This window comes from Phaethon lepturus, unplaced genomic scaffold, assembly GCF_000687285.1.
Source record: "Phaethon lepturus isolate BGI_N335 unplaced genomic scaffold, ASM68728v1 scaffold15363, whole genome shotgun sequence".
NCBI classification, from domain to species: Eukaryota; Metazoa; Chordata; class Aves; order Phaethontiformes; family Phaethontidae; genus Phaethon; species Phaethon lepturus.
This window is the reverse complement of record NW_010528517.1, coordinates 27427-42876: the sequence shown is the minus strand read 5'-3', so window position 1 is coordinate 42876 and position 15450 is coordinate 27427. Positions and strand designations below refer to the sequence as shown.

Below are 15450 nucleotides of genomic sequence, written 5' to 3'. Positions count from 1 at the left end.
AGCAGGAGCATCTTTTCATCACAACTCTTAATGCTTGTTCTATTTCCCATCTCTTCCAGCTGCAAAAAATGCGATCCCGTAGAAATTGAACTAGGTGGTGAGATATACGAAGCCCAGCAGAGCACCTCCTGCAACGAACCTGAAACCTGCTACACCTACAACAGGGACAAGTGCTATACCACAACCTTCCCATTCCTCCACCATGGGGAGATGAAAAATGTTCAAGCCGTTTTGACACCGGCATCCTGCTACGCCGATTAGCTCAAGCCGCTACCGTACTAATGCCTCGTTGCACTCAAGGTTCCTATCAAAAATAAATGTATAGCACCGTAGTACCTGGATGATAGCGTCCAAATTATCGGCTCCCAGAGTAATGCCAACTTGCCTGTTCATATTGTTTTCAACATCAGACGGGTGCCATCTCCCAAGAGCAGCTCCTGTTTGTCACAGACTCTGTTCTCAAATGCCTAGCACGTGTCTGAAATGCCATTATTATACATCTCAGACATCATCACCATATAGACCAGATCCTCAGCGAATGTAAGCCAGTAATTCCTTTCAATTCAAGGGAACTACACCGATTTATAAGACTGGGGAACCGGTATTTTTGACAGTCTTCCATCAGTCTTTATCTGAGCAAGGCTACCACAAACATCAGCAGGAATGTCTGTGTAATTCCCTCCCTGAGCAATCTAAAGCAAACCTCTGCACAGCCTTTATACAAGGCCATTTGATTACTTTAACAGAATGTGTGCCTTTATTAGAAGGTTGTGGTACAATCATATTTGAGAGAAAACACAAGGGATGAGACAGAGAATTCAGGTTTCAAAGTTAAGTTTCAATTAGGCGTTCTATACGCTTCTAGCACTTGGACAATCATAAGCTTCTAGTTTTCACATACATTTAGAAAAGGTCAAAAGATGCTGGCACCCTGCAGTGTTTCACAAAGTTGCCAGGACCTCAGCTGTACCAGGAATACTAAACTCTTCTAGGACCTGTTAGGTATTTCCCTTTCAACACTTATTTACTGATTCTCCTGCCTTCTTCCAGCCATGCTCCAATTGTTGAAAACAAAAAAAAAATCAAGTTGGCTCAGATTTCTTTTCTTGTTCCTCATTTTGCATTTAAAGCTTAAAGAAATTCTGTGAAGGCAACAATAGCTAGAGCAGGACCCTAGTTAGGGATTCGTTCTTTCTTTCACACCAGCAGTCTTTTTTCATGCAAGAAACCCTCACCAAATAAAGGAGCTGATCCTGTATTGCACCTTACATTTAAATGCATTATACTCAGTATTGCCAATAGAGACATGATGTATATGAGCACGTAAGGTGCCCGGCATTGCATTTGGGATGGCTGATGTGATACTCCCTGTTGTCAGAAGTTGATTGTAAAACCTAAGGCTGTCCTGAAAAGTCCTTCTTTGGCTTCAGACACAACTGGAATTAATGAAACAGCAAAACAATTATTCCCATAACTGTGGCTTTGTTATAGAAATATTAAATAAACTTTTTTCTGCAGCAGTCTGTGCGTTATATTCCAGTTCAATAAGAATTCATAAGAAAAACAAAATCTATAATTATATTCTTTCCTCCTTCACAGACAAGAAGCTCTCCCTAAATAACTGCTTACACTTACAGCGAAAGCCTCCTGAAATACTGGGATAGAAATATTATGATGCATTCACATAAACTATGATCAGGATCAGCTCTGCATCATTGAGCTGCTTCAAAGCACTGTGAGTCCGTGTAGGAAAGGAGTTTAAAAATTCAATCACCGAAATCGCTCTTGAAATTGCAATCCGCAGATCAGGATTTTACCTCACCACAGAAAAATGTGCCTTTCAGGCAGATATGTCAGGGGCTAATCACTCAGATGCAAGGTGTCTGTCCTAAAGAAAAACATTTCTGTAGCAGATGAATTTTGAAGAGCGAAGGAGTGAAGAGGGTTGAGCCTCTTCAGAAACATCATTCTGATGTTTCACCAGAGTTACAGAAAATGAAGTCAGAAATATAACTTTTTTCCCCCTCCTTCATGCAAAAAGATAGCCAGTTCGAACAAATGCTGAACGCAGAGGGAGGCAAAGAGGCTCCTGCCATGCATTGCCACAGCTCTAAGTATTTCAGTGGTTAGGCACTAAGCTCATTGAAATTTGTCTCAAAGGTATTTTCATCTTCAAAGTCCTGGTGTTCACCAACCTAGGACTGCTGATGTTAGAACTTAGTAGGTCACGGTGAGGCTGCATTTCATCTCCCAACAGAACTCTTCAGGTTACAACCACAGGACCTTGTCAGTCCCTGGGGCTCTGCCTCTACGCTGGAACCATGTGCCCAAGTGTAAAGTCACAACATTTGTTTGTACATCCTGTTGTAGAGACAACATCAGACTCACATTTACTCACAGCAGGCCTGGAAATGACCCTGCAGCACATCTTGGCAGTCCAGCAATGTCAGCACATGACATTACCCCCGATAAGAGGCACTCAGGAAAATGGAAATCAAAGTACAGACTTGTTTTCCAAGTAGCTGTGAACAAATACTTGCTTAGATAATCTTGGGCAGAGCAAACAGCCACCGGGAAACAAGAAAAAAAGTGTTTATCAAACTCTCCATGTGCTATTCAGCTTTATAATAAAGCATGATTCATTGCCCCCATCTTTTCTGAGGGAGAAACCTACACTGACAGCCCTGCCCACCCCTTGGTATTGGCTTGTCTTAGCCAGGTTTTCAATAACTCAAAGGAACACAGAAAGTCAAATCAGGCTCTGAATCCTTACCTGTAAGACCAGGACAATAAAAGAGGAGCAAGTGAGGTCTGCTCATCCGTAAGAGCATACTGGGGAGGGTCTGGGACCTCCTCGCCAGAGGAAAAGGTGCTGATGGACAAAATGCCCCTTGCTGGGAGTTGTCTTAGATGTGCTGACAAAACCATGTCCTGTTGGAAAGATCATGTTTCTCAGACTGTGAGGCCACCACTTCAGAGCGTGATTTTTTTGCAAGTCCTTCTGTCAGGGGTAAGAACTCCTCCCTCGGTGCGAACTCCTCTGTTTCATTCTCTAAGTGACTACAATGGGACAAGGGTTCGCGCTTGGCCTTGCAATACTTTCCTGCCAGCTCCACCATTTTCTTCACACATCAGGTTGGTTCTTTAGATGCATTTAATGTCTCTTGAGTAATTCATCTAAGTGCATTCAAGCTAAATTCATTTTGTCTCAGACTTGTAGGAATACATTTCTATATTATCTCCTCATGACTGCTTCCAGACTTAATGCTTCCCAGGTTTGTCCTCCTTGACTAAATACTGTTCTGTTGCTTATGCAATGTTGAGTTTAAGAGGGGTGTCTCGCTACATTTTTTTTACAAGTCCTTTTTAAAGCACGGAAATTTACCCTCTTAATCCTGTTTCCAGTTTGACCAAGAATTTGAATTAGCAGCAGAAACTACAGCACATATCAAAGCCAACCAAAACAAATCCTTGAGCTCAAAGACATTCTTTTGCAGTAGGAAGTTCAGCAAAGCAAGTAGCTGAAGACCATAACCAGGCAAAGGTGCAGTTTAACTCACAAGTAGGCCAGAGGGCTGTGGGAAAGCCCAGTTCCTGCACTGTAAAGACTTCAGCTGTCTTTATTGGCTATTTTTGGTGTAGTAATAGATAACAGTGAGTTTTACTTGCCTTACTATATCAAGACTGCTTTTGTCAGCACAAGGTTTGTCCATGGTGGGATCTTTCCGCAGAAGAGTACTGCTTTGTACGCTCTCCAGTGGCAAGTTTCATTTATTCAGTAGGTATCTAGACTGCAGCCAGTTATGCCGTAGAGAATTCAGAGATCACATATTGTGTAAGCAGTTAGGCACCATGTGGATGCTTAAAAAACACTAAGTTGTTTGTGGACCCCGATCTTTGACTAAACCAGCATGTTACAGCACAAGACGTTATCAGAGCCTTCTAGCCAAGCCCAAGCACTGCTGAGTGAGCCAAGCGGTTCATGCCCAGAATTTGGTAGTCCAAAGCCAATGTTCACACTATGTGGCCATTTCTGAAGTAACTCAAAGCTACCTTGAAGTTTATTCTAGCCTAAGAATATTCTTTTAGGAGCAGCTCAACTAATAGCTTCTATTCAAGAGAATTTAGAAATTTGTATTGATTCACAGTCATGAAAGAACCTTCTCTTACTTTCTCGTATCTCCTTAGACACTTCCTTGCAAGGTTTGGATGTGTCCTCCGGAGCTCTACTATCATTTCCCCCGCCAGCATTTTTGGAAGGAACTGAAAAAAATATTCAACATAACCATGATTAACAGCCTCAAATGAGACTTAGAGAGCAATTGCAGAAAAAAGTAAAAATATGTAAAGGTAAAGAGTCAAAAAAACAGTGTACATATTGCTCAGTAATAGCTGTTGCTTATGATATGAGATCAAACTCTGTCAAATCCCTTCTTGGGCATTCAGATGTTGGCATCTGTTTTGCACCCACAGTTAAGACGTAGCACTGGCTTCCACACATGCTGATGGCACATGAGAGCATCAGCAAAGCTGAGCAAGTCCCAAGTGCACATTGAAACACCTGTTCACAGGCTCCCAGGATCACACTTCGTACTGATCGTTCACACTAAGCCTGAACAGGGGGATCCCAGCACCAGTTTCAAGACCCCTGCTCAACTGAGCCCCAGCTGCCTTCTGAAGCCCCATTTGCCACCACACCAGTTCCTCCCCTCCAAAAGGGCCAACACATAGAAGAGAGAAGAACTGGAGGTCCCTGATCTAGGCCGTTTTATAACCAGGACACTGGGACAACACAGCAATAGCCACAAGCATATCAATATGGGGATAGAGACACCCTCAGCAGATTCTCATGACTTACCCAAGGCTTTCTGTAGCCCTTCCTTTCCAGGAATTCCTTAAAGGCTGGTGTGCTGTGGAGCTGTGTGACTTCCATCTCCTGAATTCATTCCCACAGTAGGTAAAAATCAAACATTCACATTTCATTTTTACGTACAGGTTCCACATGCCTAAGTAAACCACGCAGTGTATATCTGTCCAGCTCTCATGAAAACTTATCTAGCAATAAATATTTTAACTGCTAATAGGTCTAGCTAGTTCAGATGTCATATTTTTCTTTTCAAGGAAATGAGGTTGCTTTGTCAATGTGAAGTCGCTTTTAGCGATGACCTGTAACCTACCATCTTGTTATCTCACATCCTGTGTTACACACAGTAATTTCACCCAGCATCTTTGGTAAGGAAGGCAAGAAGAGTTATTCTTCATTATTCACATCAGCAACCTACCCTCGATAATCCGTTCAGTGTTCCCGGGAGGAGCTGGACAAAATGAGCTGGATCATCATTCAACTGTAAACTTTGCCTGTATTTCTACGCAGCATTAAGAAAACCGTATCCTTTGCCTTCATGTTCTTCTGAGCTCAGCTGTTCCCAGGCATCCTCGCTGCAAAACTTAGTCTTTTGTCTTACAGACAGTGTTTCTTCAAAAAAACCCGAGTGACACTTGTCACTCAGCTCCCCAGCCCTTTGCATGTGGCATGATTTTGACCACATGCAACTCCTCTAAGTTTTACTTTTGGAAGCACTGCCCTCTAGAGCATGAACAATGTCTTCCCCTTACTTAGGGGGGAAGTCCAGCAAGTTACTGTGTACTACATGTGAAGATGGAGTAGTTTTTTTATAAAGAAGAAACTAAGCTATGTCTAAGTAGACGGAGCAACTGAAGAACCTGCCTGCTCTTCAACCTCCTCCTAATAACATCTTGTACCGCAGCTGAATCCAGCACCTTTGTCAAGATGGGTATCGCAGTAGAAGGAAACCAAAATAAAAACACCCTAGAGCCTTCAGTGGTGCCTATCGCATATGAATGCATTTTGTCCACATAAGATACCAAAGAGCATTAAAGGAACTAGATTTACAACAACTACTTCAAGTCTTGATTTCTGCTTATTTGCCTTCTAGAGCTATTTGTCCACATACAGGTGCCATGAAGCCACAGTCTAATCCAAGCGAATGAGCCCTTTTGACCCATGCTGATCTCAGCTTGGCTAACATGGTCTGTTACACATCTGTTTGTGGCCATCAGGCACAATACAGTGCGCCCAGAGCCATACCTGTCAGAAAACCATCTCACAGCTGTATCACAAAAGAATAACACCACTTTTTTTTTTTTAATATTCACAATACCTTTTCAGACCTGTTCTTTGCATTCCTGAAGCTATTGACTGTTGCCTCAGGAGCTTTTAATGGTCCGTTCGCTTTCTGTTTTCTCCACATTTTGGGATCAAGATACTACGCTCCATATCTGATCTCCTCCCATTTTGCTTGGGAATGGACCTGCAAAAAAACACCGTTGCAGCGTTCTTTCCTTGTGTTGCCATTTGTCCCTCATGCCATAGGCAGTACAGACACTGAATACCACCTCTGAAGGGTCTACTAGGAACGATCTTGTACCCTACAACTGCACAATATAAAGGTTAGATGGCTAACAAGAAAATCTGACTAGCAATTTTTTCCCTTTTTCCCCCACAAAGGCAAACAGTATAAAAGCCAATTCTGAGAATCACACTCAGGTCTAATGACCATCTTTTTTGGGTTTTTTTTTAAACTGTTTTTTTGCGAGAACCTAGGGAGGAATTCTGTGAGGCTCATGCTTTGAGAGTCAGATGTGGAATAATTTTTTTTCTAGTTCAAAATCAAATTTCCAAACACAGACAAAACCTAGCTACAGGGTTGGAGAAAGGCAAGCTTTCAGTTCAGCCAGAAGTGGCCCAACTTCAACCTCTTACCTAAATTTGTCCAGCAAGTATTTTCCCGAAAACCCTCGTACTGTTTTGAACTCAACCATATATGGCTTTTGATTTTGTATTCAATGATTAAAAGCAAATGCAGCAAGAAAAAGAAGGTAATGGAAAGGTAGGGACTGGAAGATCATTGCCCTACACTTCAGCTTCTATGCTTCAGCTTCTAGTTGTTGACACCTCCACCAGTACCCCTGCTCTCCTACATCACTGCCACAGATACACTCTGGACTGAGGCCTTCTTGAAGCTCCAACTCTAATATCTTGAGATGGGCATCAGACATGATGTCCCCCACCTAACCCGAACCTCACACAGTATTCAACCACCTTTTTCTGTTGATTTCACTGGCTTTGGGTATAAGGAAAACTGCTGAGAAACCTCTACACTTTGACCAGCAAAAAGACCATATAGTTGAGTCCTAAATAATACTCTTAAGTATCATTCTGCTATTTTATTGATCTGCTGCACGTAAAAAGTAAGCATTACTGAACATTTCCTTTTTCAACTGCATTCTGAATCCTTAAGATACAGTTAAAGAGAAATATCAAGTGCTCACTGGAAAAAATAGGCTCCTTGCTTATCTCCATTGAGCACTCTCCCCCACAAACTATCTAAAACAATTGACTTTTGCAAATGTCAGTGGGGGGGCTCTTTTACCTTGAAGGACAGGCTCTTTCGGTGATAAGAACTCCTCACAGCTAACTGGGGAGGCAAAATCTCCTGGGTCTTTGACTGCTCTGCTTCCACACTGCTGAATTTCAAAGCATGGAAAGGTGAAGGGACCGCGGCCTCCCTTTCACAGCTTGTGTTGAGCAAGCTCACAAGGGCATCTTGATCAATACCGCAGTTTCCTCCTCCCTGGAACAACCACCCCAAGACCGCCTCAGTGGAGAAGAAAGAAACAGCTCATAACTAGTATTTTCTAGCATACATTTCCTCCCCACCCACTCTAATCTACAGTACTATTATACTCAGCATCACAGTTCCAGCTGATATACAAGTATGCTTGCAGGAGCATCACAGTGAAGAGGCAAGCGCAAAGTCAGTTGGAAACCAAGAAATGACTTGGTGTATTAATTTTAGATTGAAGCGGACTGCTCCAAGGTCCGACAATTATATAGTAATTTGGACATGGATGGCTTCGCTGAAAAAAAACGACACACCTTTCTGTAGCCAACTTACTCAGCAGTATTTTTGCTTTATGATACTTATACCTTGCTTTACATTTTAATGAGCTGAGTCCTATTAGTCACAACAGAACATCAGAGCTGAAAGTCAAGCAAGAACTCTTGGTTTTGACTTAGACTCAGTTTCACACATCCAGAGCCACATTTTTACTTAAGTCAAAAGACATTTAGCCTAAATGAAGCACATAGGGTGGTAGAATCCAAAGGAGCAGGTGGTGGCAGTTTTGTTTTACTTACCAAAGACATAAATAACCCAGTCACAAAAATGCTTGGTTACTCGCTTTACATGTTCATCAGGGAGAACTGAGTCAGCCAGCATGGCCACCTTTTCTCTTGCTGCTACCTTCTTCTCAGAAAGCCGTGTACATGGCTTTGTGCCTCGGGACTCCTTGTGCTGCAGTTATCAATGGGATACAAACTGAAACACCCCTCGATTAGCTGCAATGATAGCTGTCACCACACAGTCAGTATTAGACAACAGCCTAAAGCTGGATCCTATGTTTGCACATATGCCTTTGGATCACCAGTGGTGCAGTTTAGCGCCAGACGAGGCATGATTTTTGCCAGGAATAGCTTGAGCAATTTGAACCTATTGTCAAGACCACCTTCACAAACAGAAGGAAGTATTGCATCTATTGAACAGCACAGTCCCAAAGTTTGGATGCAAGGGCTTGAAATTAGCTGCCACCTTCAAAATAGAAAACCCTAAAAACTTTAAGCTTGAGCTCTATGTGCCCAACAATATGTCCTTCTGTAATTATTAAAAGTGCTTGGGGAAGAATGAAGTGAGACCGCTTGTTTTACAGGGTGAATTAGCTAAGGCAAAAGTAGCCACCAGTGAGGCTGTCTCCTTATGTTTTTATATCACTCAGAACGAATCCTGACTGGTCTCTGAACAGGTCATGAGATACCAATTAATCAGAATCACTGAGGAAGGCAAAGGAACCTATCTTTTAATGAAAACTACTCCCATGCCAGATTGATATAAATGTTAATTAAGTGCTTAATTTCTTTTTATCACTCATTTCACAGAAGGCGGCATTCAGAACTATTTGCGTTGCTCTTTTCATCTTGTTCTATACTCACTGTACTCGTGTCTTGGAAGCTGTTGCTTTGCTTTGTGTATCCTCCATGCGATCCAGCACCTCCGGAGGGAGTCGGTTCTCCTGTTTGCAGTCATCGTAGCCAGTCTTGCTCCTCGAAAGGATTTCAGGATCCAGGACCTCAGCAACCTCTCTCAAGAACTGTAAGCCAAGCAAAAAGACAGTCTGTGTTCAAAATCTCATTGGAGGAAGTCTGCTTGGGAGCTGTGGGGAGGACTGCCCAACATGCGGGTCTCATCAGGTCTACCAGCAGTTAAGGCAGTTCATAGTTCAGAAGCCTCAATTTATAGACCTTTTTCAATAATCCCTCAAGCATTAATTGCAACTCAGGCTGCTTGCTAGATCTGTGAATCATGCTGAAATACTAGTTTTTGCCATCTTCTCCAGCCACATGTTGTACTAGATATGAAGTTTTCCTTCAGCTGCTTTGAAGTTTCCTTCCTTTCAGCACAATCCCTTGTTTCATGATCGATTGTCCCAGTCATAGCAGCCTGGGATCAGGGCAAGCTGTGCTGTTGACTGGTCTCATAGACCGGAGACCCAGTTCCCTTCTCTGATTTCCAAGGATTCTCCCCATGAACCCATCCATCACCTTCTTGCATCTGTTAGAGGAGTATATCCCCTTAGACGAGGCTAAGTACTGACACTAAGGCACTTCATGCAGGGGTCCCCATCTTCTGTGGCATGAAGCCTGTCCCTTCAAAAAGTCTCTCAGCTCTCCCCTGGTCCTTTTGACAGGTAGTAGAAGCAAAAAGCTTTATTTTGCTACTGTGTTTGGTCACTATCCTCCATCAGCAACATCCAAGCAAGCACGTTCCAAAAGTTGCGAGCCGCACAAGAGACAAAGACCTGCTAGCTTCTGCTTGCGTGAAGCAGAGAAAGTTGAAGAACTGGAGACTGGGAAAAGAGGGATGAGAGGGATGATTCTGTAAAGAGGCCAAGAAATAAAGGTAATGAGATATACTCTGCTATCTTGGGCATATTCCTAACTTATAATTTCTGATGAGATTTGCTTCCTGGTCTATGACGTCTGTGTGTATCAATGCCTGTTGAGAGCTGAGCAGATAAAGCACTTTCTATAATCTGTTCATCGCAGGCACTAGATTCCTCAATTAGCCCATGTATAATACTGTTCCACAATTAAATTGCTGACAGTTTGGACCTACCATCTAAATCTAAGTTACCTTTAATATTATTTGCTTTGTTTTTTTCTTTGGAAAGAAACAGAAGTTGCTGTGATTCTTTACCTGACAGTAGTAGCTGCAGGCTACTTTAGTTTCCTGTTCCAATTCTCTGAAAAAACAGTGTTTAACCAGGATTACAAAATCATTACCTTTGGGGAGATAGTTTTTTCCAAGCGTGGGTGGAGCACGAGGGGATGCTGCTTCAGACAGCACTCTAGCCATGCAATATAATCCCTCCTGGCTTGCTGCAGCGGGCTGAGCTTGGACAGACAGACCTGCGTTTCAGCACGCTTCCTTTTCTTCCACGGAACAGCGGATGAAGATTTCAGTGTGCTGTTCTGAAGTGTGATGGAGACAGGCTGCTTTCTACTGTACACAATCATGTTATGAGATGAAGGAGGAACGCCATCTAGACCTTTTTTCAGAAATATCCAGCGCTGACCATTAAGGGAGTCTGAGAACCTCAGTCTGCTTTCTCGAAAGCCCTCATAAGACATTTTCTCCCTTCTTTAAGGAAATAACATTAAGCACAGCTCAATTGCTGTGTTCTCATGAAAAAGTCTGGAGCACATTTGAGTACGAGTGGATATTCAACTCCAAACATGTTTACCCACACTGGCTAGCAGTTTGCTGCTACTCAGCTTTTGAGAATAGTTTATAACACCCTGACATAATCTGGATGAAGGACACTCACCAAACCGCAGCATTTCAAACTCACAAAATCCTGCTATAAAATCCTGGCATTTCAAAAATTCCTTTTTAAATTAAAAGAAAAACCAATAATGTTATAGAGCTGATGTTTCAGGACATATTTATTTTATACATATTTATATTGCTTCAATGACAAAAATGTTTAAGCTATCCCTTCAAGATGGCCCACATTCCTCAGAAATGCCTCATTTCAGCTGACCACAACTTCTCCACCTTTCAGCCACTCCACATTTCCTTTGTGGCCTACCAAATTAGTTTAACATTTTGAGCAAAATAGCTTTGGCAGTTTCAGAGAATGACTTACAAGTTGGCAGCTGAACCAAGCTTCATTTTCCAGAGCTTGCAGAAGCAGTGTCCAACCTACAGTTTCCAGGTTCATTCAGGTTCTTGCCAAGGACACTGGTAGGAGGGTGGCCGCAGCAGCCTGGAGCCGGCAAACTGGAATAAGAGACCCTCTGACTGCTTGCTGAAAAGGTCAGAGGCTGAATCACTTCCCAAGTGGCAGCAATTTCTGTCTCTAAACACTGTCCGAGGAACAACACAAGCACAGTAACAGAGTGAATTACAGTTATGAAAGTAATTTAAAAACCTCTTTGATCTGTAAGAAATAAATGCGGGACAAAAAAGTAGTGACTTCATACTGTTTTCACCAGGACAACATTGTCCATGGCATGGGAAGATAAAGACTCTGATACCAAGTTAATGGCAAATCACAAGACAGGCGTCACTGAACCTCAGCCATCCTGCATTTTGCACATAGCAGGTACCGATGGAGAAATGGGTGTGTGACTCTAGTTTTACTGTTTCATGCTCAATATTTTCTCACCCTAGTATGCTTTCTTTCACGTATTCTTTGGATGCTAGCAGGGCATTCCTCTTTTCTGCCAAACCATTCAGCAGCTGGGAAGTCTGTTTGTTTACAGTAAGTGCTGAGGTTCTGCTACAGAGCCATGCACAAGCAAGTTCAGATTCCTCGCTAGTGACACGCCAGATCCAGAGATTTTCAGCTACATAGCACAGGCAGGTAGTTCTTCACAGATGCTCCAGGTCCAAGTGCTAAGCAGACCCTCCAAATCTTGCCCCAGAAAATGCCCCCGCAGCCACCTCTGCAGGAGCAGCCAGGCCTAGGAAGGGCAGCGCACACATGGCTATTGCACACTCTTTGCCCGTCCTCTGTGTGTGTTTATGTCAAAGCAGCACTGCCCCAGACACTGCGGAGACATCTGGTCAAGGCTTTATCTCTTCACACGCAGCCATGAGCTAACACTCAGTGCTAACAACAGCTACAGCCCTGGCAGTACCATGGTCTTTGCTGTGCCTCCTGAGGCTTACAGAGGTTCTGGATACACAGCAAGAGTTCTTGGGTCCCTTGGTGAACTCTATGCCTCCTTGTCGACAAGACTGTTAAATCCATACCCTTCTCATCTTTTGAAGGATTTTAGTCACAAATACCTTTTATTTAGCAGTCTTCCACCTCTTAATACCCTCTCCAGAGCCTGGAGCAGCTGCCTGACTTGAGACCAGAGACCCACTGAGACTCAGAGGCGAGCAGTCTCTTGCTGCAGCCCAGCCTGCCCGTGTTCTCCTGTGGTGTTACTCACTCTTGACTTGCTCTCATATCCACAGATTTAACTTCTTCCACGTAAATTTCATGGTTTAAGCTGCTCACCATGCTTGTGTAGTTACTTTCTTTATCTTTATTGGCTTAAGTGATCAATTAGCAACTGACAGATACTCAGATAATTGCTACTTTCGGTCACTTAGCAATACAGTCCTTCCTTCCTAAAGAATAACAAAAATGCATTGCCTAACAAGTTTGCTTTAGAGATAATTAGTGTACTTGCAACATGACACATTACAGGGTTACTCAGGAACTGCTTAATCCAGAGGAAAAAGTGTTCTAAGAAGGTATTAAGAACTGTAAACAGTTAGGTACATACCTGATACTTCTGAGCTCTGACACTGAAGATACCACATGGCAAAAATGACATCTTATTCTGCACAAACTAATGAAAGTTACCTCCATGGCAATGCGCAAGAACATTTCCAGAAAATCAATCTGAAAAATCGGAAAGAAAATCTGCAGAAGCTAACACTTCAGCAGTTGCTTCAAACAAGGAAGGCACTATTTTTAAGTTCCTACTGGCATAATACACTAGGCGTGTTTGGAGTTGGTTGTTGTGGAAACCGGATTCACAACTTACCATCTGCCTAGTGCACAGGCTTTCTTCACACACAGAAGCATGCAGAGAACTGCTGGGGACTGTGGATAAAAGTATTGGAATTAAGGCAGAATTTTATTTTGCCAAAACATATATTTTTCTTTTCAACATCAGCACTTTTTTATGACTGAATAACTGAAGCCTGCTGCTGCAAGCTGATGCAATATACTATTCTATGCGTCTTTACTAAGTGTACTTTAACATTAGCCTCCAAGAAAAATTTAAGACACAAACACGGGTCAGGTCTGGTGTTATTGCTCAATTTCTTGTGGTTTTGAATGATGCAACAGACCTGTAGATCAATTTGAAAGGAATGACTTGAGACAACTAGAATACACTGGAGTATCTCTCCTTAGCAACTTGTGGAAAATAGCCTGCTAATTCCTCATCCAATTCTCATTGCACTGCCTAAGGATATCGGATAATTTATGTGCACACTGGAAGCTTTAATGAAGAAGTTGACCTAGGTGGTATCCGAGGACCCGTAGACACTGGCTTGATATTCTCTCTGGCATCAAAACACACTGCCAGGGTATTACTTTCTTCCATGCTGCCCTCAACAGTAACAAGACAGTGTTCAAATCTAAGTAAGCAGCCCTTCAAGGCAGCTCAGGGCAGCCTTAGGGTGTTGCTATTTCAGTCACACTGCGAAGGAGTCACCAGCCACTGCAGGAAGGGGAGCCATCTCAAGGCTGGCTGCTTTAACGTGAGCTCTGAGCTACACCTCAAAAACCAAAGCAGTAGCACAGTGAGGTGGATATTTTGCTAGTCTCTGGCAGCATGGCAGGCAGCACAGTACCTCTCTCTTGGGCTGTAACCTAGGAAATGCAAAGCCCAAGCGTAACCAGAATGACTTTTCCTCAAAGTTGCAAGGGTGGAAGGAATAGAAGCTTACAACTTCAAAAAGCAAGTCTGTGAGGAACGTGAATGGTTAACACTTAGAAATTCAAGTGATCAGTTTGTTTGACCTCAAGAAATGACACAGGAAGAAAGAGACTAGATAAACAAAGCTGAGATTATTTAGCACATGATGTATACACACACACATAGAGTTAATATACCTATTTACCAAGTAGGTGACAAACAATGACTCTCAATTCTCAGTAGTTAAATCCCAGCATGTCAGGTCCTAGTTAAATGAGTATTTCATATGCTTATGTATAGCTATATATGCAGTTATACTTAAATATTTCTCTTGCCTATAGAGTTCATACTGGATTATTTCATGCCAAGCAGGACAGTTACCTTGGAAGAGACAGGAAAGTTATATTAAAACGTTCCAGAACCCCATGGCTCAGAGACTGGGGTGTCCATTCATTTGGGTGAACACAGCCATGCTCAGAGATGTTCTGCAGAGCCCACAGACACAGAGCCAGGACCAGGAGAGACCTGTGCCACCCTGCCCTGGCTGCTGGAAGCCAGGCGGTATACCCAGCAATACCTAAGCTTGTCGAATTGAATTAAGGCCCAACTTTCAGCTCCTGTCCTACCACTCCTTTCTTGATTTAGACAGGGAATTTTTGCTTTACGGAAAGTTTACAGAGGTATGAGAGCAGTGACAAATGTTAGGTCTTCCAAGCAGCAAACTCCCGCCTTGTATCAGTGGTTGTAGCACCAAAGCCTACTCTGAGATGGTTTACAATCTGACCCAACAAAAACAGGGGAGAACACATCACAGCTGACTGAGGAGCCTAAATCCTGTAAGAGTTTCATTCCAAAAATCATTACCCTAAGGCAGCTACTTCTGAGTTAGAAAAATAAAGTTTTTTTGCCAGCTGCAGCTTTCTAGGGCTGCAGCCTTGCTGTCCCTACTGTGTGCTTCCCATCAAAGGAACACAAAAAAATTTTCCTTTTTGCCACTTCTCTGCCTATCCTGTTAAGTCCTTCATTTCTGCACAGTGCAGAAATACAAGGAAATGCCTTGGAAACCCTGTTGTATCTTAACAGAAGAGACTAATAAGCCTGTCCCTTTTCTTTGGTGTAAGAACACACCCCACCTTGTACACAGGGTGGCAACACTGGTATAGATTTACCCCGACGGTAAGAATGATGTCAAGCATGCTCGAAGGATCCTGCCCTTGCATAGGATCTGGCATATTAATTGTCAATCCCACACTTATTCAGAAGTTTGAAATCTACAGACCAGGAATCAAATGCAGTCAGATTGAACCTATGTAAGTCAACAGTCAAAGGAATTTACAGAGCACAGCACTGACAGGTAATGTCTTGCTCCTACCAGAAGCAAG

The 15450-nt window shown here is 42.8% G+C and overlaps 2 protein-coding genes across 2 annotated transcripts in view; one reads left to right on the top strand and one right to left on the bottom strand.

The window, feature by feature from the left end:
• Positions 1-261, top strand: part of IGJ (immunoglobulin J polypeptide, linker protein for immunoglobulin alpha and mu polypeptides) — an 8588-nt gene extending 8327 nt beyond the window's left edge. The window contains exon 5 of the mRNA XM_010283702.1: positions 60-261. Within this exon, the coding sequence (XP_010282004.1) occupies positions 60-261 (202 nt within the window). The remainder of the gene's footprint in view (positions 1-59) is intronic.
• Positions 262-4110: 3849 nt separating this feature from the next.
• On the bottom strand, positions 4111-10768 carry LOC104618177 (protein FAM47E-like). Its single transcript, XM_010283703.1, is given in 5 exon segments — positions 4111-4263; positions 6183-6332; positions 7455-7655; positions 9076-9228; positions 10421-10768. Coding segments are annotated over 5 exon segments (1005 nt in total).
• Between the last annotated feature and the right edge of the window lie 4682 nt (positions 10769-15450).